The 22,225-nt window shown below is 41.2% G+C and overlaps 1 protein-coding gene and 1 pseudogene across 2 annotated transcripts; both read left to right on the top strand.

Annotated features, from left to right (window-relative positions):
- The first annotated feature begins 2,381 nt into the window (after window positions 1-2,381).
- Window positions 2,382-7,833, top strand: LOC308397187 (calcineurin B homologous protein 1-like; annotated as a pseudogene). The gene is made up of 2 exons: window positions 2,382-2,576; window positions 5,870-7,833. The product of its transcript is annotated as a calcineurin B homologous protein 1-like (transcript).
- A 2,457-nt stretch (window positions 7,834-10,290) lies between these two features.
- On the top strand, window positions 10,291-17,263 carry LOC308397044 (multifunctional protein CAD-like; the record flags this gene model as incomplete). The annotated part of the gene is made up of 14 exons (XM_080882768.1): window positions 10,291-10,308; window positions 10,872-11,073; window positions 11,165-11,355; window positions 11,483-11,623; window positions 11,713-11,802; window positions 12,533-12,671; window positions 13,215-13,408; window positions 13,512-13,586; window positions 13,740-13,952; window positions 14,129-14,254; window positions 14,341-14,496; window positions 14,588-14,689; window positions 15,187-15,281; window positions 15,528-17,263. 14 exons carry the CDS (start codon window positions 10,291-10,293, stop codon window positions 15,625-15,627), a joined length of 1,842 nt encoding a protein of 613 aa, XP_080738894.1. The 3' UTR covers window positions 15,628-17,263.
- Window positions 17,264-22,225: the final 4,962 nt, after the last annotated feature.

Raw genomic sequence — 22,225 nt, 5'->3', positions numbered from 1 at the left:
TGCCAGGGTTTCTAAAAATGGCGTTCTGAGGAAGCTCATCCAGAAGTTTGAGGAAGCAAAGAAACGGTAAGTTGAGAGTAAAGTCGGGCGTCACATTAGGGCTGGGCGATATGGCCTAAAATCCATATTGCGGTATAATTTGAAGCACGTGCGGTAACGATATATATCGCGAAATATTCTTTTCTTCTGTATAACATATTTTCCACACTATATGACACACTTAATTAATTTTCTCAAAAATCGAAAGTGTGCCTATGAATTCTGGTTGTGCTTACTGACCTCGAACCGATTTTGGCGTGCAGAAATCTGTTAAAAAATGTTTTAGTACAACTTTGGTAAGCTGCACTGCTTGATGGATTGTCAGAGCATTACGGCTGCCGTAGTGAGGAGCTTCACGGAGTAATCTGGGTCCAAAACTCCGTGGGCTTCAGCTCCCAAAGTCAAACGAACACTGAGAGTTAAAAACGGTCTAAATTCTTTCATCTTTAATGAAATCATCAACCTTGCTGCTTTACCAGGTGTAACAATTAAGTTTAACATCCATGAATCAATGAAAACAGAATTTATTAAATTTAACGGAGTTACAAGTTAACAGGAAGTTAGCTTGCTAGTTTCCATCTAAACATTTCATACCATGTTCTGACTGAGAGATTTTTTAAACTAATTAAAACGTACAGCTCTGCTACCACTTCCAACATAAATGAAGACAGAAAACTAAACAGCAGTGGCGTTTGCAGGGTTACTGAAGTTGGACTACCTGGTATATAATGTTGTGCTACGTGATTGCTAGCGACACAGCTTTGTTAGCATAACATTAGCACAGTGAAGCTGGAGGATGAACGCCAGCTTCACTTTTTTCCACTTGATAAAAGTTAACGTGAGGGATTCTGGTGTTTAGGGACAAATGCAATCGCATAGCGATGACCTCTGCTCCTGTTTTGGGTTTTTATATTTTGCTTTATTCGTCTTGTGATTTGTATTTAAACAGTCGTTTTTGGTCATCTTGTTTCTTCAATTTCTGCATTAATACTTCAGTTCCCATTTTATGGCTTCCTCTTAGTTTTGCTTTTGTTACTTTTCCAATCAGCGTAAATGAGGAGGAATGGTGAGTCCTTGCACTGCTTTGCTTGTTTTCATTTGACTGAACTAACTTCATTAGAGTTATTTGATATTGTATTTTGCACTATCCTACTGTATATTACTGTATTAGTAGTATTCTTATTGTATATATGGTATATCTTATTCCTCTGTCTCTCTTGCTGCATTGAGTATGTGTATGACTAAAGAATTTCCCTCGGGATAAATAAAGTTCTTCTTATCTTATCCTTAAGATTTGTACAACAAAGTATTTTCAGTTTTAAGCTGGAAGAATGGGGTTTTGCACAGCTTATCATGTTAATGCAAGGAAAAAAGGGCACGTAGCGCATCGGTGATGTGTTCACTAATAGAACTAAAATGTGTGTTAGCTTAAAATGAGCAAATCCTTTGTCACAAAGTTGTATATGAATACTGCTCATTGTATACATTCAGTCATTTTAAAGTCTATCAAAAACATGTTTCTGTGCTTGGAAAGTCAAATCCTGACAATATTAATGAGACGTTTCTAAAATTCTTCTACACAGATGGTCTGAATTTGTGAAGCGAGTGGTATCGCTCTCCGTCCCCGGCATTTATCGAAGTCGGCTCCTCGTTGTTTTTTCTAAGCCACGATTAGGCTCATTGAGAGCAGGCATGTGCATGCAGACAGTGTTTGTTTTTACATCTGGTGGGTAACGTCCCTCCCTATATTTTTGGAACAGTACCTCTGAAGCTTGATTTAGATTTCTGCAGGAAATTTACGTTCTAACTTCAGATGTAACACCTCTTAACACTAAACCGGTCCATCACGCTGTTGTTTCCAGTTACAGCGTATATTTCCTGCTGAAGCATATTTCAGGCATAAGACAGAAACATTACAAAAATATACACCTGCAGGCCACTCTATTGTCTTTATTTGACTAAATGCACTAAATTGCTGCCACAAGCTTTTGAACACATGTACCTAATAAAGTGGCTGGTGAGTGTCCTCAGTCCCAGCTCGGATACAGATGTGTCGGTGTGTCTTTGTTCCCTGCAGTAGTGCCCTCTCCAGCTCAGTCATCATCCACATACCCCAGGACACTGTCCGAGCCAAAGAGATCATCGCCTACGTCAACACGCTGAAGACTCAGGTCAGCTATTACGCAGAGAGGCTGTCTCAAGCTGCCAAAGACCAATCGGCCAGCGGACTGGAGTGGACGCTCGCCAGTCTGGTTGACAAGGTACTAAAAGTGTTTGACGTTACGTGGGGACGCTTCATATTTCATTCATACCCTCTTCCTTTCAGACCCGTCAGCTGGTGACAGTGTGCGGCTGCAAACTGCTAGCTTCAGCTATTTAGGCCCTGAACGCAGTACGAGTACATCGCAACCAAAGCTTCTCCTTCCGCTGAGTCTGAACAAGTAGTGCTCCGCAATGACCAGGATACGCTGAGAGCAAAGTACAGCGGTCACAACAGCCAGTCGTCACTGCACGTGGACTGGCACGAAGAGGAGTGGGTGAGTTGATCAGCAGTTATTGGCTGTTTTCTGATTCCAGATTTTTTATTTCTTTAGCATGACAACAGGGCAAACTGAGGGCTCGGTGGAGAGATTACATTTCACAGTTGGCTTGGAAATAATTCAGTTTTCCCCCAGATGAGCTGGAAGAGGTGGCTGGGAAAAGGGAGGTCTAAGTTTCTCTCCTTAGATTGACCAAACCCATGACCTTGAACCTGGATATATAGGACAGGGAGGATAAATAAAAGGATGTTACATTAAACCAGTGGTTCCCAAACCTTTTTTTTTTTTTTTTTGTTAGACCCCTGTTTGTTTTACAAGAAAATCTTCGCAGCCCCCCGGCACAAACACATCCTCAAACCACACACAACCATTTATTGTTTTCAAACTCCACTGCAGTTTCTTTTACACCTCAAACCTTTAGAAAACCAAAAGCAAACAAATAAAAGTAAACTACAATAAATTACAGGTTGGAACAAAATAAACTAGTACCATCTTTATTTTAAGCGTAGTTGTTTCTTTCCCCCTTTTGTAAGAATAATTTTTCAAAACATGCCTCTATGTGCAAAGTGGGTTTAAAAACATAAAACGTGATTTGGACAGGGGAAATGGGTTTTGGTTTAGACACAAATACATATTGATTGATTGATTGATTGAATCTTTATTTTGAACATGTTGAAAAAGTATAAAAAAAAATAGAATTAAAAGAGACAAATGAACAAAGCAAACAAAAGGAAAACGAGCAACCACAACTCCAAATAACGTCCATGTTCAAAAAGGAGCAGGAAGAAGCATAAGCTTATTTAATCCCACCCCTTTTCCACTATCTAGTATCAATAGACTACAGAAATACCTCCTTGTAATTACATTATATGTTATGTGTAATTTTTTTTTTTTTTTTATATATATACACATATATGTTTCTATCTATCCATACCTACGTATATACACACATACGCACATATACACATTTTCAATAACCCCATTAACACCTGAAGGATACACAACCTACAATTTTATATATATTTAATATATATATATATATATATATATATATATATATATATATATATATATATATATATTTAATATATATATATATATACACACATACATACACACACATACACATATATATATATACATACATATATATATATATATATATATATATACATATACACATATATATATATACATACATACATACATACATACATATACACATACATATATACCCATACCAACAAACCCGTGCATGCGCACACACATGAAAATATTAGACAAGAACACCCTATCAAATCTCTACCTTTTCCCTGTACCCTGTAAAAACCATATCCTTAAACCGCTTTTTAAACTGCGCCATGCTTGGACATTGCTTCATATCTTTACTTAGTCTGTTCCACAGCTTCACTCCACACACAGAGATGCAAAAACTTTTTAATGTTGTACGGATACGAGGATGTTTTAAATTTAATTCCCCCCTCAAATTGTATCCCTGTTCCCTTTTAGAAAACATTTTTAGAATATTGTCAGGAAGCAGGTTATTTATTGCTTTATATATAATTTGTGCTGTGAAAAAATGAACCAGATCTGTGAATTTTAGAATTTTTGATTTTAAGAATAGTGGATTTGTATGATCTCTGTAACCAGTTTTATGGATTATCCTTATGGCCCTTTTTTGTAATATAAAGATTGATGATAGCGAACATTTGTAAGTATTGCCCCAAACCTCTGCACAGTAATTCAAATACGGTGCAATCAGGGAACAATAGAGAATGTGGAGTGATTTGTGGTCCAGAATGTGTTTTACTTTACTCAAGATTGAGACACTTCTTGAAATTTTGTTATGTATATGATTTATATGAGACTTCCAGTTTAATTTATCATCTATAATCACACCAAGAAACTTATGTTCAAGTACTCTTTCAATTTCCACACCATCTACATGAATCTGCACTTGTGCATTTCTAAGGGAATTCCCAAATAAGATAATTTTAGTTTTACTTAGATTTAGCGATAGTTTGTTCCTGTTAAACCATTTTTTAATTTTGCACATTTCTGAAGTAATTGTATCCAGCAGCTCCTTTAGATTCCCCCCAGAACAAAAAATATTTGTGTCATCTGCAAATAATACTAATTTTAATATATCAGATGCCTTACAAATATCATTTATATAAATAATAAATAATTTGATTTAAAAAAAAAAAAAATCTTCTTGGGATCGCACATACTTCTTTTTGTGCCTCTAAAACATCCTTGTTTGTCTTTCCAGAAAAGACATATGATGTCGTAACTGTCGGAGCACCGGCCTCTCACTGTTTCTAAAAATGGCGTTCTGAGGAAGCTCATCCAGAAGTTTGAGGAAGCAAAGAAACAGTAAGTTGAGAGTAAAGTCGGGCGTCACATTAGGGCTGGGCGATATGGCCTAAAATCCATATCGCGGTATAATTTGAAGCACGTGCGGTAACGATATATATCGCGAAATATTCTTTTCTTCTGTATAACATATTTTCCACACTATATGACACACTTAATAAATTTTCTCAAAAATCGAAAGTGTGCCTATGTATGAATTCTGGTTGTGCTTACTGACCTCAAACCGATTTTGGCGTGCAGAAATCTGTTAAGAACTGTTTTAGTACAACTTTGGTAAGCTGCACTGCTTGATGGATTGTCAGAGCATTACGGCTGCCGTAGTGAGGAGCTTCTTAAATGTTGGTTTAGTGTAAGCTCAGCTTTTTAACTAATGTAAGAAGTGTTATAACTGACTCGTTTTTAATACCTAAATCTGGCCTCAGTGCACAAACCTAAATGAATCGGTACATATGAAAGCGCCCAAGTCACGAGCTGAGTTCAAGGACATGGATAAAACAAAAAGGTTCAAATTTGTGCCCAAAAACCCCACAAATCAGTGTCACTGTTTTAAAATCTGCTGCGAGACCGCTCTAAATGTCAGCTTTTTCTTCGTTTCTTATTTATTAAAGAACATGCCTGACACCAGGCTTTTGAGTCAAACGGCTCCATTAGATCTCTGCAAGTATTTTTAAGTATTTTTAGGTTCTTTCCAGCAGGATTTGTGGCTAGTTCTGGAGCTTGACCCTAAAAGATTTCAGTGTGTCGGTGCTTCTGCTTTCCCTGTTGTCCTTCTGTTCCGTCTTTTTTTCTGTTTCTGTCAAATTTAAAAACAACTGCACTCTGAAATACACACTCTTTGCAAGATGTTGTCTAAACTAGTGGTTGGAAGGCATATTTGTGTTTGGTCTCTGATGGTTTATTTACACTTTTTGCAGGCCACGCCCACGGACTACAGCGCCATGATGAGCAACAAAGCCAAGAAGTCTATTGACTTCCTTCTGATGCAGGACACCGCCCCGACGATAGCCACGGACGTGTCACTGCAGTACCGCCTCGACATCGTCTTCTGCCAAACGGTCACCTACACATATTTTAATTATTGTATGTCTGAGCTGATGCGTTTATCCTGGAGTGACTCAGAGTGAAGGAGAAGGCCAAGAAGAAGTGTAAATATCATAGAAGCAAGGAGTTCAGAGCTCTACGACTTAGTGTCTTTATGGTATTTATGTGTGTAATGGAGACCAGGGGTTCCATTACCCTTACTTGTATTTTTATTAATTGACTGACTGATTTGTATTTAAAAACCGTAATGAAGAAAAACACACACTGGTTGATTGTGATTCTTTATTAGGCTTTTTGGGTTGTTATTTAAGTGACTCGTTAAAGGTGAAGAGACAGGGGGACTGGCCATCCTACCTGTGTCAGGAAAAGAACCCGTGTTAGAGCTGTTCACATTTAATCATTTGTCTGTAACCTAAATTAGTTGTATATGTAAAAAGAGAAGTGTTAACAGTACTCACTTTGTAAAGAGTAAAAGCAGCTCAATCACCTGCTTATGAGCTCCTGGAGAAAACCAATGTGCCAGGCTAGGGGAGTGTGTTGGAGTGATTTTGTTAAAAGTTGTCATTATTGTGCTTGGACCTTGTCTTGAACTGTATGTTCAGATATTTTCTGTTCCTCCCCCACATGTAGGATGTTGGGGATGTTACTAGCTATAGTTTTCAACTGCAGGCACAATCTATGTAAGATTCTGGTTTCCTTATTTGGTAAGGAGTGTTCACTTCCTGCCCTTTATGGGCTCACCATGTAAATGGTGGACTGTTAAAGAGGTTAAGCCATATACGAGGTTGAGGGGAGATGACCCTTTTATGACTAGAGATGCGGTTAAAACGTTTGTAAGCAGGAAGTCACGTATACAGACACACATACACTCTCTCTCACTCACACACACACACACACACACACACACACACACACACACACACACACACACACACACACACACAGTGCCTTAGCTTTTACCACACAACATATGGGGTTTACAATGGGCGGTTGTGTAACTGTTTTCATTCAATAAAAGGCTGGAGTTGGAGTTGTCTGAGTTTGGGTGTAGAGCTTGCAACTCTGAGAATCCGACCAGGCTTCCCCTGCACAAGTAAAAACCAATCGAGCTCTGATTGTCTTACTTTGTTCTGAGTCAGCGAGGGCTGAAACCTAACTGTGTGGTTAAGGTGTTTTAATAGAGACTCTTGGAGAGCTTGCGCAAGACGCCTTAGCGAATCATCTCGATTTTAAACCTCCGTTAACATCTCACCATGGGATCCAGAGCGTCCAGATTACTCAGAGAAGAGGAAATTGAAGAAATTAAGAAGGAAACTGGCTTTTCCCACAGGAAGATCACTCGCCTGTACAGACGTTTCACCAGCCTGGATAAAGGGGAAAACGGCACCCTCAGTCGAGAAGATTTCCAGAGAATCCCCGAGTTGGCCATCAACCCTCTGGGAGATATAATCATCAACGCATTCTTTCCCTTTGAGAGGACCAGGTAAATTTCCGGGGCTTCATGCGGACCCTGGCTCACTTCAGACCAATCGAAGACAACGAGAAGAACAAGAACCCCTCAGCTACAGAGCCCCTGAACAGCAGGACAAACAAGCTGCTTTTTGCTTTCCGTCTGTATGACCTGGACAGAGATGACAAGATCTCCCGAGATGAGCTCCTGCAGGTCTTGCGGATGATGGTTGGAGTTAACATTTCAGATGAAAAACTCGGCAGCATTGCTGATAGGACCATCCAGGAGGCTGACACAAACGGAGATGGCTACATTTCCTTCAATGAGTTTATCATGGTCTTGGAAAAGGCAAATGTAGTTCAGAACCAATAAAACATTTAGAAAAATGTTTAAAGGAAGAGGTCGATAAACATAAGCCAGGCAAGACAAAAACAAAACTCATGACTGAGTACATGAACTTTTTTCAGCCATGGAAACAGGAAGAACAAAGGCGTGCTGAAAATAGAAAGCAGAAACAGTCTAGACAGCAACTCACATCTCAGGCCAGTAATAAACCACCAGTTCCACAGGTGGCCTGTTCACAACCACCACCATATCAGCCAGAACCCTCAGCCTCAGAGGCACCCACAACCACAAAAAAAACCCCAACGAATCCGTTCCTACCACCACAAGGCCCATACGCCTCAGCCAGACACCAATTGAATTAAATGTCTCGCGACGTCCCCACACACAAAGAGCAAGAAGAAATAGGGACAGATCCTTACAACAGGGACATGGGAGGACACGGTCACAGTTACCCCCAAGAATTTAAAACTGCTCACCCTCTCCACCGCCTCACTGCCAATGAAGAGAGGCAGATGGTTGTTATGACCCCTCTTCCGGAAATCTACAATGATCTCCTTGGTCTTTTTGGTGTTTAAGACCAAGTTATTGTCGTGGCACCATGACTCTAGTTGTTGCACCTCTGTCCTATAGTTTGTCTCATCATTGTTGGATATAAGTCCGAGCACTGTAGTGTCATCTGCAAACTTAACAATGAGATTGGACGCGCAGGAGGAAATACAGTCATGGGTGAAGAGAGTGTATAGCAGAGGGCTCAGAACACACCCCTGAGGGGCACCGGTGTTGACCACAAGGGTGGAAGAGGTGTTCTTACCCACTCTGACACTCTGTCTACGGTTAGTGAGGAAGTCCACAATCCAGTTGCACAGAGAGGAGTTAAGTCCCAGTTGGTGGAGTTTGGGACGTAGTTTGTATGGCCGGATGGTATTAAAAGCCGAGCTGTAGTCTACAAAGAGGAGCCGTGCATAGGTATTCCTGTGTTCCAAGTGCTTCAGTAATGTGTGCAGCACTGTGGCGATCGCATCCTCGGTTGACCGGTTCTCCCTGTATGCAAACTGGTGTGAGTCCAGGGATGGTGGAAAAGCAGCTCTGATGTGTTTAATGACCAGTCTCTCCAGGCATTTGGCGGGAATGGGGGTGAGTGCCACAGGTCTGAAATCGTTCAGACATGTGACATTTGACTGTTTTGGGATGGGAACGATGGTTGCTGCTTTGAAACAGGATGGTACCAGTGAACAGGACAACGAGGTGTTATATATAGAGGTGAAGACGTCCGCCAGGTCCGCAGCACAGTCTTTTAGCACCCGGCCCAGCACTCCATCCGGCCCGGCCGCCTTCCTGGTGTTAATGCTCCGGAACACACGCCTCAGCTCATGAGTGCTCAGGACCGGAGCAGGGTCGGTTGAGGGGAGAGGGGACAGGACAGGGTCGGTGTTCTCCCTGTCAAAACGGGCATAAAAGAGATTTAGATCCTCAGCCAGAGTAGAACTGTCGGCTGAGGGTGATGGTGTTCTTCTTTTGTAGTCCGTGATAGCCCTGATGCCCTCCCAGACCTGCCTTGGGTTTGTGTTGTTCTCAAACCTGGGTGTTGTTCTCAAACCTGGCCTCGATACGCCTCCTGTGCTGCTGCTTGGCAGTCTTGATGCCTCTTCTCAGGTTGGCCCTGGCAGCACTGTATGCCTCCTGGTCCCCGGATTTGAAAGCGTTGTTCCTTGTTCGAATAAGTTGTTGAACTCCGTGTGTCATCCAGGGTGGATTATTAGGGAACACACGGAATCGTTTCCAAGTTGTTACATTGTCCACACAGAAACAGATGTAGTCCAAGACAGTGGAGGTGTAACTGTCCAATGCGACAGGATTGTCAGTGTCCTGCACCTTGAATACATCCCAGTCTGTGCAGTGGAAACAGTCCTGAAGCATCGGAATAGCATCCTGCGGCCATGTTCTCACGGTTTTGGTTGTAATCCCAGTGCTCTTGATCTTTTGTGTGTATATTGGGTGTAGCAGAAGGGAGAGATGGTCTGACCCAGGTGGGGATAAGCCTGGGCTCTGTACGCATTCGCCATGTTGGTGTACACCTGGTCCAACGTTCTATCTCCTCTGGTAGCACACTTCACATTACGGTGGAAATTGTGAAGTACAGATTTCAGGTCCGCGTGGTTAAAATCCCCAGCCGCAATAAAGACACTGTCCGGGTGTGCTACCAGGCTGTTATTGATGCTGCTGCTCAATTGTGCTAACGCTAGCTTAGCATTAGCATCTGGTGGAATGTAAACAGCGCAGATGTAAACGGCAGAAAATTCCCGAGGGAGATAGAATGGACGGCACTTTAACACCAACAGTTCTACCTCTGTACTGCACAGTTTTTCCGTTACCGTGACGTTCGTGCACCAAAGGTTGTTAATATAGATGCACAGCCCCCCGCCAGTCTTCTTACCCGAGTCCGCAGACCTGTCGGCTCGATAGGCGGTGCGGCCTGCTAGATCGATAGCCGCATTGGGAATGGCGCTGTCCAGCCAGGTTTCAGTGAAAATCATGCACGAACAGTTATTAAAAGTCCGTCGAGTGGCGATCTGCAGTCGTATTTCATCCAGTTTGTAACGGATTGAACGGGCGTTGGAGAGGAATATGATCGGGAGTGGTGGTTTAAACGGACTAGTCTTTAGCCGTGCCCACAGGCCTCCCCGCTTGCCTCTCTTCTGCCTCCGCTCGCAACGTCTCCTCCTGCGGCTTGCTGTTGCGGGTAGCCCCGGGGGTTGCTTAACGATCTCCGGGGGGATGAGATACTCGGATGTTAGTTGAAGATCTCCACGGCTTAGTTGTAGTAGATCATCTCTGTTGTATTGAAGTAACCCCAGACTGTGTGAAATAATACACAGTACCACCAAAAGTGCAAAAGTGTAGGAGCTCCGGGCCGCTGCGTCTGCGCGCCGCCATCTTGGTTGCTGCTGAACCTTTGAACCTGGTTGAGCAGTTGGAGCCTCGGTGCTATTTGGTGTTTGATGCTTCGGCTGTTAAAGTGCATCTTATCTTAATTTTTTGGATTCTTTCCTACAGTTTTAATACTTCTTAATGGTTTTCAGATCCTGATAATCCGAGCTGCAAAGCAGAAGGGCATCCAGGTCACATGCGAGGTCGCCCCTCACCACCTCTTCCTATGTGAGGACAATGTGGCGCAGATCGGCGACGGTCGAGCGCAGGTTCGACCCATGCTGGGAACACGCGAGGACATGGAGACACTCTGGGAAAATCTGGACATTATCGACTGCTTTGCTACAGACCACGGTCAGAGAGCATTCATTTTCTGTCACCAATCATGCAGACAGACTTGTCTTCGACCTTCCTGAACTGTACGGTTTTTGTTTTGTTTTGCTAGCTCCTCACTCTGTAGACGAGAAGAACAGTGAGCGTCCTCCTCCTGGTTACCCCGGTCTGGAAACAATGCTGCCTCTGCTGCTCACCGCCGTCAGTGATGGACGTCTGACTCTGGATGATATTACCAGACGTCTTTATGACAATCCACGCAGGATCTTCAACCTGCCCGTTCAGGAAAACACCTACGTGGAGGTAAACAGACAAACACAATTAAAGGGAATTCATTTTAAGGAGACATTATTTTGATGCAGTAATTAGCAGCCTATCTGTACTCTGATGAAATATGTTCCTAATTATTTATCAATTACGTGTCTTTCAGGTGGACCTGGAGCAGGAGTGGGTTATTCCTCAGGCCATGCAGTTCACTAAGTCTAAGTGGACTCCTTTCAAAGGTATGAAGGTGAAAGGTAAAGTCCGCCGCGTGGTCCTGCGAGGAGAGGTGGCCTACATCGACGGCCAGGTCAGCATTCGTGCATTTTGCTTTTGAACAAGAAAACAAAGAGAATAAATGTAGTTGATCTAATAAAGTACGTGTCCTGTCTCCTTCAGGTGCTCGTGCCTCCAGGTTACGGTGAGGATGTGAAGGCTTGGCCCACTTCTTCCACCCATCCTCCAGAACCTGTCAAAGAAACTCCAATGGTAATAAAAGTGAATGCGGTAATAATGCAGCTGCCTTCCATGCTTTCTGTTGTAAGATAAAGACTCTACAATAATATTACATCACATTGGTGTTTTGGCCACCACCATGATTATTTTTGGAGCCAAAATTGACCAGATTTAAGAAGAGAGTGAAGTTATCTGCCAACACTAACACACTTCTTTAGCAGCCATAGCCATGAAGAACGTGCACACAGCAGCAGATATCGGCTAGTTGATGCTAAGTAAACGTAACTGAAAGAAAACACTAGAATTTCATTCAACAAATTGAATAAAAGAACTTCTTAGATGTAATTAGTTTAAAATGCTGTAAAAGACACAGCAAGCAAAATCGAGAGGTTCAGATCAGTGATTAAAGTTGGTGTTTCTTCCATGCCTGAAATGTCTGGTAGGAGGCAAACAGCAGGTATCAACTTGTTCCTTTTGAAATGTGGAGGAATAGCAGCTCCTCACTTTATTTCTAAGAAAGAGGTCTTAGACGCCACCGTTTGGAGGAAGCTCTTTTCCGGTGCTTATATCCCCGGTCTTCTTTCTTATGAGCGTAGATGACATCTAAAAAGTTCACAGAATTTGGTGAACGTACAGCTAACAGAGTTTAATTACAAACAAAAACATTTAAAGCCTGTACTTAGAACTGTTTTGAGTGTTTCTTGAACTCCTCTATGTGGGGATTACTTGATGTGTTTTGTTTACATTAATTCTGCTCCATCAGACTCCTGAGCGTCGGCGTCCAACTCCACCCCGGGATGGAGTGCGGACTCGAGCTGCGAGCCCACGACGCATTGGTGGAGAAAGCCGCTACCTGCTGCCGTCCCGCATCCACCGTGCCTCTGATCCCGGCCTGCCACCAGGTATTACAGCTCCCAGAATGCTTTGGAACAGCAGTTTTTTGTTTTACCTCGAGGGTTTCTCCCAATGTTTCTACCAGTGTATTATCAGCCTGCCTGGCTGTGGTGGGGCGTGGTCTGCGGTGCCGTGCAGGGAGGGCGGACGTACCTGCACGGCATCCTTAATCACGCCCGCCTAGTTAAAAACACGGGGACTCAGGGGTTTGGGTGTGTAGTGGTGAGATGTAAATAAAGATGGCTCCGAATGATACTCCGTGGTCCCGCCGTGCCTTATTCTCGCCACACTGGCCTTAACAGGGGATTTTTAAAGCCTTCTTTAGGCAAAAGGTATCAATAAGTTGAAAGAGGGGTTAAAAAATGAAGCAGATGTTATCATATCATTTCACATGTTCAGCTGGTATGTCCATTAATCAAGTATGTCAAAACTGTTCATTGCCGTATAAAAACAAGTTTAATTAAAGTTGTTTGATGTTCTCCTGCTGATTCTCAGTGAAACACCTTTGCTGTGTTCCAGTCATTGATACACTGCGACTCTTATCCCCACAGAGATGGTCATGCTCCCACCAGCCGCTGCTGTTGACGGGTACAGCCATCCTCCCCCACTGTCCAGGCTGCTGTCCCCACAGTCTGGGTCAGGACAGGTGCCTCCTGGTCAGGTGTCACACCTGCAGATGTCTCCTCTGCTTCACCCACTGGTGGGACAGCACATCTTGTCTGTCAGACAGTTCAGCAAGGAGCAGGTATGCCGAAGAAGATGAAACACACTCTGGGAATGCTGACAGGTTTGAAACAAGATCTCGGGTCTGAACAAAAGCTTATTTTTGTGTCCTTCGTTTGTTTCAGATCTCACACCTGTTCAATGTTGCTCACACTTTACGTTTGATGGTTCAGAAGGAACGAAGCCTGGAAATACTCAAGGTATCTCCTAAACGTGCCTCATGTTACTGCACTATTCACTAATTTCAGTTATGTGCTGTTACAATGGTGGATGTTCGTATCAAACATGACCAAAGTTATAGAATGATGAGGTACCTTAAAGTAATCCCTCATTCCTCATGCCTTCCTGTTCAGGGTAAAGTAATGGCCTCCATATTCTATGAGGTCAGCACTCGCACCAGCAGTTCCTTCGCAGCGGCCATGCAGCGTTTGGGCGGCTCCGTCGTCCATTCCAGCGAGGCCACTTCCTCCTCGCTGAAGGGAGAATCGCTGGCGGACTCTGTCCAGATCATGAGTGGCTACGCTGACGTCCTCGTGCTGCGTCACCCAACACCTGGAGCTGTAGAGGTGGATTTTAGATGGATACTTTTTTTTATTAAAAGTTTTCTTTACATAACAGAAAATAAAGACTAATTGGTCATGAAAGTAACTGCAGCAGCACCCTGTTGTGTGTTTTTTGATGCTTGTTTAGTTTGAAGATGAGTTTTTAATATCTTACGCACGTGACTCCTCCTTCTCCTCAGAGCGCGTCCCGTCAGTGGCGTAAGCCGCTGATCAATGCTGGCGACGGTGTCGGGGAGCATCCCACTCAGGCCCTGTTGGACGTCTTCACCATCAGAGAGGAGCTGGGAACGGTCAACGGCATGACGGTGAGCGACATGATTCCTTTTTAATTTAATCTTCAGCCAGAATAAAACTTTACATGAAAACATGTTAAAACTGTGGCGTCTGTCAGATAACGATGGTTGGAGATCTGAAACATGGCCGAACGGTTCATTCCCTCGCCAAACTGCTGACCCAGTACCGCATCACTCTGCGTTACGTGGCTCCCAAAAACCTCCACATGCCAGCAGAGATCGTCAGCTACGTGGCCTCAAAGGGCATCAAACAGGTGAGGACTAAACATGGTTACACAGCAAAGAGGAGTTTTCACAAATATGTACTAAAAACTGCTAATTTTTAAAAAACATGTTTGTTTGCAGGAGGAGTTTGACAGCATCGAGGAGGCTCTGCCTGACACCGACGTCCTCTACATGACGAGGATCCAGAAGGAGAGGTTTGCATCTGAGGAGGAGTACAAAGCCGTAAGTTTCATTTCACCGACGGGTTTTATTTTGTGACACAGATACTTGCATATACTCACAGCGCATCTGTAGTTAGGCCTGGTGCTTCCTGCCTCATGCTGGCCCGGTAATCGTTTTTGATATCGTTCAGTTGGTCTCATGGTGACATTTTCCCTAATCCACTATTCTGCACTGCAAACTCCACTGACTCCATCTGGTGAAGCTGGGGTTTGTCTGCATTTGGAGTTCATCTTTAGTGGAAAGCAGCTGATTTGTTCAGTTATTCGTCACAAAGTTCTTTCCAAATGAAATATTTCTAGAGGCAAAACTATTAAATAGAATTGTCTTAAGAAAACAAGAAGATATGCGAGAAAGAAGGCGTGTGGGGAAATATGGAAGTGGAACCCTTTAGCTAAGCATTCATAGGTGCAGACAGAACCAATCAGCTCAGGTCTCATGTGAATGGATGATCCCGGAGTATTTTTGATCTTTAACTGTGACTCTGTTGTTTCTCTCAGTGTTTTGGTCAGTTCGTCCTCACTCCTCACATCATGACTGGAGCCAAACAGAAGATGGTGGTGATGCACCCGCTGCCCAGAGTCAATGAAATCAGGTGAGACGCGCTCAGTCAAATGTCTGACAACAATATCAGTTCCAGCTGTGTTGTTTAAATGTTGCTTGAGCCCTTAAATGGGCTGCAGAAATGTAACGTTTTGTGTACAATGTCTAATTTCAGTACGATTTCTTTTAACTAACTTAAATTTGAACTGAATTTTATTTTAAACCCACCTTACATTATTTGCTATTGTGTTGATTAAGTGGACTAATGATCTGTTTCTCTTTGTTATTTCTCTCTCAGTGTGGAGGTGGACACAGACCCGAGGGCGGCATATTTCCGTCAGGCAGAGAATGGCATGTACATCCGAATGGCCCTGCTGGCCACCGTACTGGGCCGATAACTCAGTGTGTGTCACAGGCTGGGTCTCTGACCCAGCGCTCTGAGTTCATTTTGTATTTGTCTCATTTTAGATATGTGATTAGTTTGTGTCATTCCTATTTAGCTTTAGTTAAGGAAAGGCAGTTATTAATTATTGTTTCCTTGGTTTCTATGTTTGAGTTCTTGTATCGTTCATCACGTGTTAGGTCTGTTAAGCTTGTGTTGTCATGTCTAGTTTCAGTGTTTCCTGTTTTATTTTGAAGGAGTCGTGTGTTCTTTGTTCATTGTATTTAGTTTCACTTCCCCCGTCCTGTCATTAGATTCATGTCAGTCAGCTGTTCCTCCATGTGTTCCCACTTCCCCTAATCACCTCCTGTGTATTTAAGTCCTGTGTTTTCAGTGTGTCATTGTCAGATCGTCTGCTTTGTTTGCAAGCCAAGAAGTTGCGTCAAGTCTCCTCGCGGCAAGTCCATGTTCCTGTTGTAGGTTTTTAAGTTAATTTAGCTCACCCAGTTTAGTTTATTGTTAGCCTTGCATTTTGCCTTTTGTTTCCGTCTGCATTTGGGTCCACCCTTCACTCTACACACAATCAGCCCTGCTGATTGTGACAGTGTGCTGCTTCTTTGTCCTACAAACTGTCAGAGAAACAAAAATGTATCTTTTCTGAAATCTATACATTTCTCATTTCCTGCCCCCGAGGGGTGCAAGTAGGTTTAAATACTAGATTTAATAGTGAGTTAAAGTTTATAACATGCTGCTGTAACACAGAACTTTTTTTTTCTCCAGTCACACAAATGTTTACTTGTTTTCTTTCCTGCTGTATTTCAAGATTCCTTTATTTTTACATGTCTTAAAACCATTAACATAATTAACATATAGAACCAGAATCTGTCTTGTTTGAAATGGTTAAGAGATGATCAGTGTTTGTGCATCGATGAGCCAAATCGAGGGGCAAAGGGAAGAAATAGGAAGTGGGTGCTGCTATCGATGTCTCTTTTACATATATATATAATTTGCAGCTGCTGCATCTGATTAATGATGTTTAAAGGGACCAATGAGGATGTCAAAGAAGATAAATCCTGAATGCATTTTTACGTTTAGACCAATTTACTGGACCAGCTTCATCAGATGTTTGTTTGGGTTGGCACAGTCCTCTGAAAACCAGCAATGGTGGTTTACGCCTCGAGGTTTTTCAAAAGAAAATTTCTAACAAAATACAGAGAAAAAAATATTTTTACTACACCAAACAATCCGATTGATATTTTGTTTTAAAATGAGCAAAAGCAAAACTAAGTGTCTAATATATTTCTAGGTTACCGGAAAACCTTCATCATTCCAGCTCTACATGAGTATAATGGTACGATACGACTTACTGCACATGTTTGTCACATGATTTCAGTCTGTTTCAGAGTCGTGACATCCTTGGTTGTATGAAATGGTTGATTCCCTTTCTTCAAATGTGTTGCATTAACTGCAAGTGGAAACGCACAAATATCCTCAGAGCACAGTCTTTGATGGTTTTGGGGTAATCTCTGTAACTATCAGTAATTTCTTACACTGTTGACATAAACTTTTTTTTAAAATCAAAATACAAACGGATGTTTGTAAAGTGTCAAACGACTTCTGTGTCATGTGGAGAAATAAATAATGAAAAAGGATGTTTCTCTTTGTGGTTGATTTCATTTACAGTTTTTTCTGATTGCTTAAGCACATTTATTGTAACTATTGGCTAACTTTGCAAAACTCACAAATAAGAAAACCTGTCACCTAATAATCAAAAATTGTAGTTCTCTTGCAAAAGCAAACACAGCCAGATTAACTCTTCACACCTTCGTAAAAATGGTGTTTCCGTATCAAACAGTACACACAAGCCATCATCTACTAAGCACACAATGCGCCAACTGCACACTGATGGTATGAATATAAAACACATCTGGCTTTTGCTTTCTCTGTGCACAAGGTAGGCTATGTCAGTTTGAGCTCATACTTCTGTCATAGATCCATAAGCATAGAGGGATCCAAACTTCAAGTACTGGTGTTTATTCAAACACATCAAAACAAACACAAGTGTTTATTTCCAAGTATAGGATTATTTGCAATCGCTATAATGACTATATGGGTTACTTGGTCTGCAGTGAACATGCTTCCTCTGCCCCAGCATCTGGTCATCTAGCAATTCTGTAAAGTAACAATTTCAGTATTTTTACATCAATGGTATTGGTGTGTTTCTCATTGGCATATGGCAGTGCTACAAATCTTTGTGCGAAGTGACTGTACTAACCGATTCTCATTTCAAGATGTCCTTATGGTACTTGCTACAGTGTAGCGGCTCGTGTTAGGCTGGACCCGTTGGCCAGCTACCCTCAGGGTCATTCCACGGTTGATTACATGGTCCACTATTGTAGCTCTGATGTCATCAGCAATTCTATTTCTTACTCTTCTTACCCTTCCTATCCCCCCTCCTCATCCTCCTCTCCCTCCTCCTCGTCTTCGTCTTGGTCCTCCTTGTCCTTGTCGTCCTCTTCATCCTACTTCTTCACCTCCACGTCTTCTTCCTCGGCCTCCTCTACTTCTCACTCTTCCTGCTCCCTCCATTGTACTCCGCACACACAGCTTACCTGTATTATAGTGCTTAGGCTGATTGCAAAGTGAACTAATTATCTAAAAAAGTTTTGACATGTGAAAGTGTGCCAGACAGTTGGCAAATTAGTGTTAATGATAGCCATACATGTGTATACTTTGCTAGGAGTGCATTGATCATTTGGAAATTGAGTGTAAAGCAGTGAGTTGTGTTTACAGTTCTGCAAAAAGAGTGCTGTGCAGTGAATTGTAGCTACAGGTTTGCAAAGTGTGTGTTACAAAATTGCAAACTGAGTGCAAAGCAGTGTTTGTGCTCTTAGTTTTGCAAACTCAGTGAGTGGTTTTGCTATAAGTATCAATAGTTTTAGAAATTGTGCTATAAGAATCACAGTTAGGGTTTAAGCATTCAGAAAAAACTGTAATACCCACAAATTATTTCAGAATTTTTAGTAACATAATTTAATGTCTTGTTTGGATCTTGTCGTTGTAGTTACGGATGATTGGTTGTGAGCTCATCCTGACTCAGTACTGGCAAAGGTCATGTCTAAATTGGCCACTTGATTAAGAACAAGTTTCTCACTATGTAAATTATTTTAATACTTCAAAGCTCATTTAACAGCTCAAGGATCCACAAAGGTTTATATCTTCAGTATTGTAGTTAGACTAATGGAAATTGAAAAAAATGGCCATTGGTTTGTCAATGAGTTTTGCAACTAAACTGATTTCGCTTCAGGATGCATCTAAAATGCATTCAGGCTGGCTGTGTGGTGTCGTGGAAAAGTGGTACGTGCAAAAACCTTTTTTTGTCTGTCTTTGAGGGTGGGGGAAGACGCTTAATGTTTTTGTAAGTATGACTAATACTTACAAAAGTATTAGTATACTTTGACTTCTAAGGTATACACACACACACACACACACACACACAAGAACAACAACATAGAAGAAGAAGAGGGGTATAGTTTACTACACGTCATAAAAACACAATCAATTATCTTCCAACTGCATCTTTCTGTTCTGACATTAGAGTCCTTGTTTGTTTACTGAACCGTACTTTGGAGTCATACTGTTGTGATACTGGAGAGGAAAGGGTAAGGTGTGAGAGACTAAACCCTCACACACAAAACTTCAAAAATCATGTGTCATTGTAGATAAACTGATCTACAATGTGTTAGTAAAGAGTGACTTGCACTGCAAATTTGTTAAACCATTGCTTAACGGGCCATTAAGCAATGGTTTAACAAATCTCCTTTAACATTCACAGTGACTAAACCAGCTGTCTTACCAGCTGTTATATTCTTTAAACTTAAAATAAACCCCTGAAATTAGAGTTTGGTGTTTTAAGTCACCTATTAAAAAACACGAGTGAACACTTCTTTCTCTCAGCAGCATTACTGAAGTGACACTTTGATGATGCTTCATATCACAGTCTTTATGATGGAAAAAAACATGCAGATGTCTGCACTGCCACTGTCATGAAAATGTCCAGAGCCAGGGTTCAAGCTTCCTCTTCAGTTATCATTGATCATTAATATGGAGGCCATAGAGCGTGCGCAGTGGGGACCGCGTGGCCCGGAAGTGCCACTTTTTCGGATGAGTGAACGCGCGTGCATCAGTGTGCATGTGTGCGTCCTCATACGTGCAAAAGGTGCCCTTTCTGGCCGTCACTGGTGGAGGTGTGGGGGGCATACCTCCCACCCCCAAAGGTGCCCCTTATATTCTTCTATTGTTAAAATATGTTATGAATACATAGAATAAAGACATTTTCCATCACAGTGTTATTGCTCATCAAGTCAAGCTGTAAAACCAAGAGGGTATTTAGAAGTTCTTTGAGAAAATTCTTATACGTATCAGAGCTTTTCTATTGGGATAACAGAGACTTACAGAACGTCAGGTGGTTTTCATGCTAGTTGTAATAGTGAGAAGAGATTAGTAGTATAACTTTGTAATAAAAAATAATATTAATAAAGAAATGGTTTACAAATATGAATGTTTATTTATGTGCAGAAATAAAATGGAAAACAGCAGACTTAAAAATTGCTCAAATTAAAATGTAACGAAAACAAAATTGAGAACTGAATGTGGAAGGAACTAAACAAAACTTAAAGAAGAAACCCGAATCACAAGATCCAACAAATGATCAGGGAAAGATAAAGGAGGACAGGACTTTATATACATCGAGGACTAGTTGAGGTTTAGGATAAACACAGATGAAGACAATATGGGCAGATTGAGAAATAACAGAATAAAAAGTAGGACTAATGCAAGACATGAAAGAAAAGTAAACTTCAAAGTAAAACAGGAAATAAAAAACTGAAGCTAAATTAAAGTGAACAGCAAGTGTAAGCAGGGTTTAAATGACATTTAACCTCCACATGTCTTCTGCTGAACTAACCAGGAACAACTTTTTGTTGTTAAGTTGCAAATATGTTAATAATGTACAAATGTTAGCGGAAATGTTTTTGTAAAATATAAATGTATAACTATATCTTTAATATCTATACCAGGCTTATGTGGGTACATTTAGATATTCACACTTCAATCAATCAATCAGAACTTTATTTGTCACATGTAAGTTGCCCTCCAGTGATCACATTCTGGAAACACACTGGTCTGATTTCATAAAGAAAATAAAGTTTCTATTTACATTTATTTATATAGTTTTAATGGAGGATATAAAGACGTGCTTCTGGATTTGAAACCAAATGTTTGTTATAATAATGGTATCTATCTAATAGTTTATGATAATTAGCACGTCGCTATCAATCTGTTGCATGCAAACACAAAATTAGTCTTTAACTTAAATGCGAGTCCTTTTTGTCAACTTGAACTATGTGACTGGGAAACTGAGAGTAGAGTAGAGGCTGCTGGGATCAGCAGTGGCTGCAGCAGAAGAGGAATGAGCCTTCACAGTGCTGTAGGTCACTGCATCACCTTCATCATCACCACGAACCTGGAAAAGTGACATAACACTGTGACCCTGAAGTGGATAAGCGGTTCGATGGAAGTAGTGGAAGGGCGCTTAGAGATCACATGCTTCTGTGTTCAATACATTATTTTTACTTTCAAAGAAATTGTGGATCAAATATGATGGATTCTTTGTTTGCCCATGCTCAGCCTCTCCACCAACGTCTATGAAGTTCTGTTTTGCAGTTAACAAGTCGCCCATCAAATGTTTTGTAGTTACTCACATGATTGCTGCAGGAGGACTCAGTTAACTATGCTCACATCAGCATAAACAATCCATAAAAACTCTGCATGGTGTAATAGCTGATGTATAGCCCTTGACCTTCAGAGAGGGTTGTGCTCTCTGTGAGCTCTCGTTACTGATGTTACTGAGTAAATAAATACATAAATATAAATATAGTAAATAAATAAATAATACACAAAGACAAAACCTTACCTGAACTTTACAGTTTTTTTTAATTGGTTTGGTACTATTTTCACAACTAAAGTGTGCATTTTCAAATCTCTCAGTACAAAACTCACATTTGATCACATTTGTAACACCACTAGTCATTCTTTCAAATCTGATGTCATGAGTTCATTGTATTTGCACATATTTTCATTCCACTTAATCATTGTTGCAGAACATATGATCATTGTGATATATACTGAGAACATTTGCTTTACTCACCCAAACAAAACAGTAAGATCTTTTTTCAACGTAGTACTTTTACCAATCATTTCATTCAGGAGCAAATAATACAAGGTAAGCGTTTCAAATTGTCCTTGGTGATGAATGAGTGTAACTGAACTGTAAAACTTTACACAGCAAGTATTACACTTATGTTCAGGCATAACAAAAAAAATAAAAAATAAAAAAAATAAAAAATATATTCATATATATATATATATACACATATACACACACACACACGAAAAAGGGAGAAAAAACAACAAGTCATTTACACAAGCACAATATATTTTTTATTTTATTTTTTATCACTTTTATACAATTAATCAAGCCGGTCATTAACATTGGGCCATAAGTTTTCATCAACATCCCAGTGGATGTCTTCGTTGTTCAGGCACCGTGGGAA

The sequence above is a fragment of the Rhamphochromis sp. 'chilingali' genome (assembly GCF_963969265.1).
Source record: "Rhamphochromis sp. 'chilingali' genome assembly, chromosome: 5".
Lineage (NCBI taxonomy): Eukaryota > Metazoa > Chordata > Actinopteri > Cichliformes > Cichlidae > Rhamphochromis > Rhamphochromis sp. 'chilingali'.
Note: the sequence above shows the minus strand (reverse complement) of the source record. Positions and strands in the feature narration are given on the sequence as shown.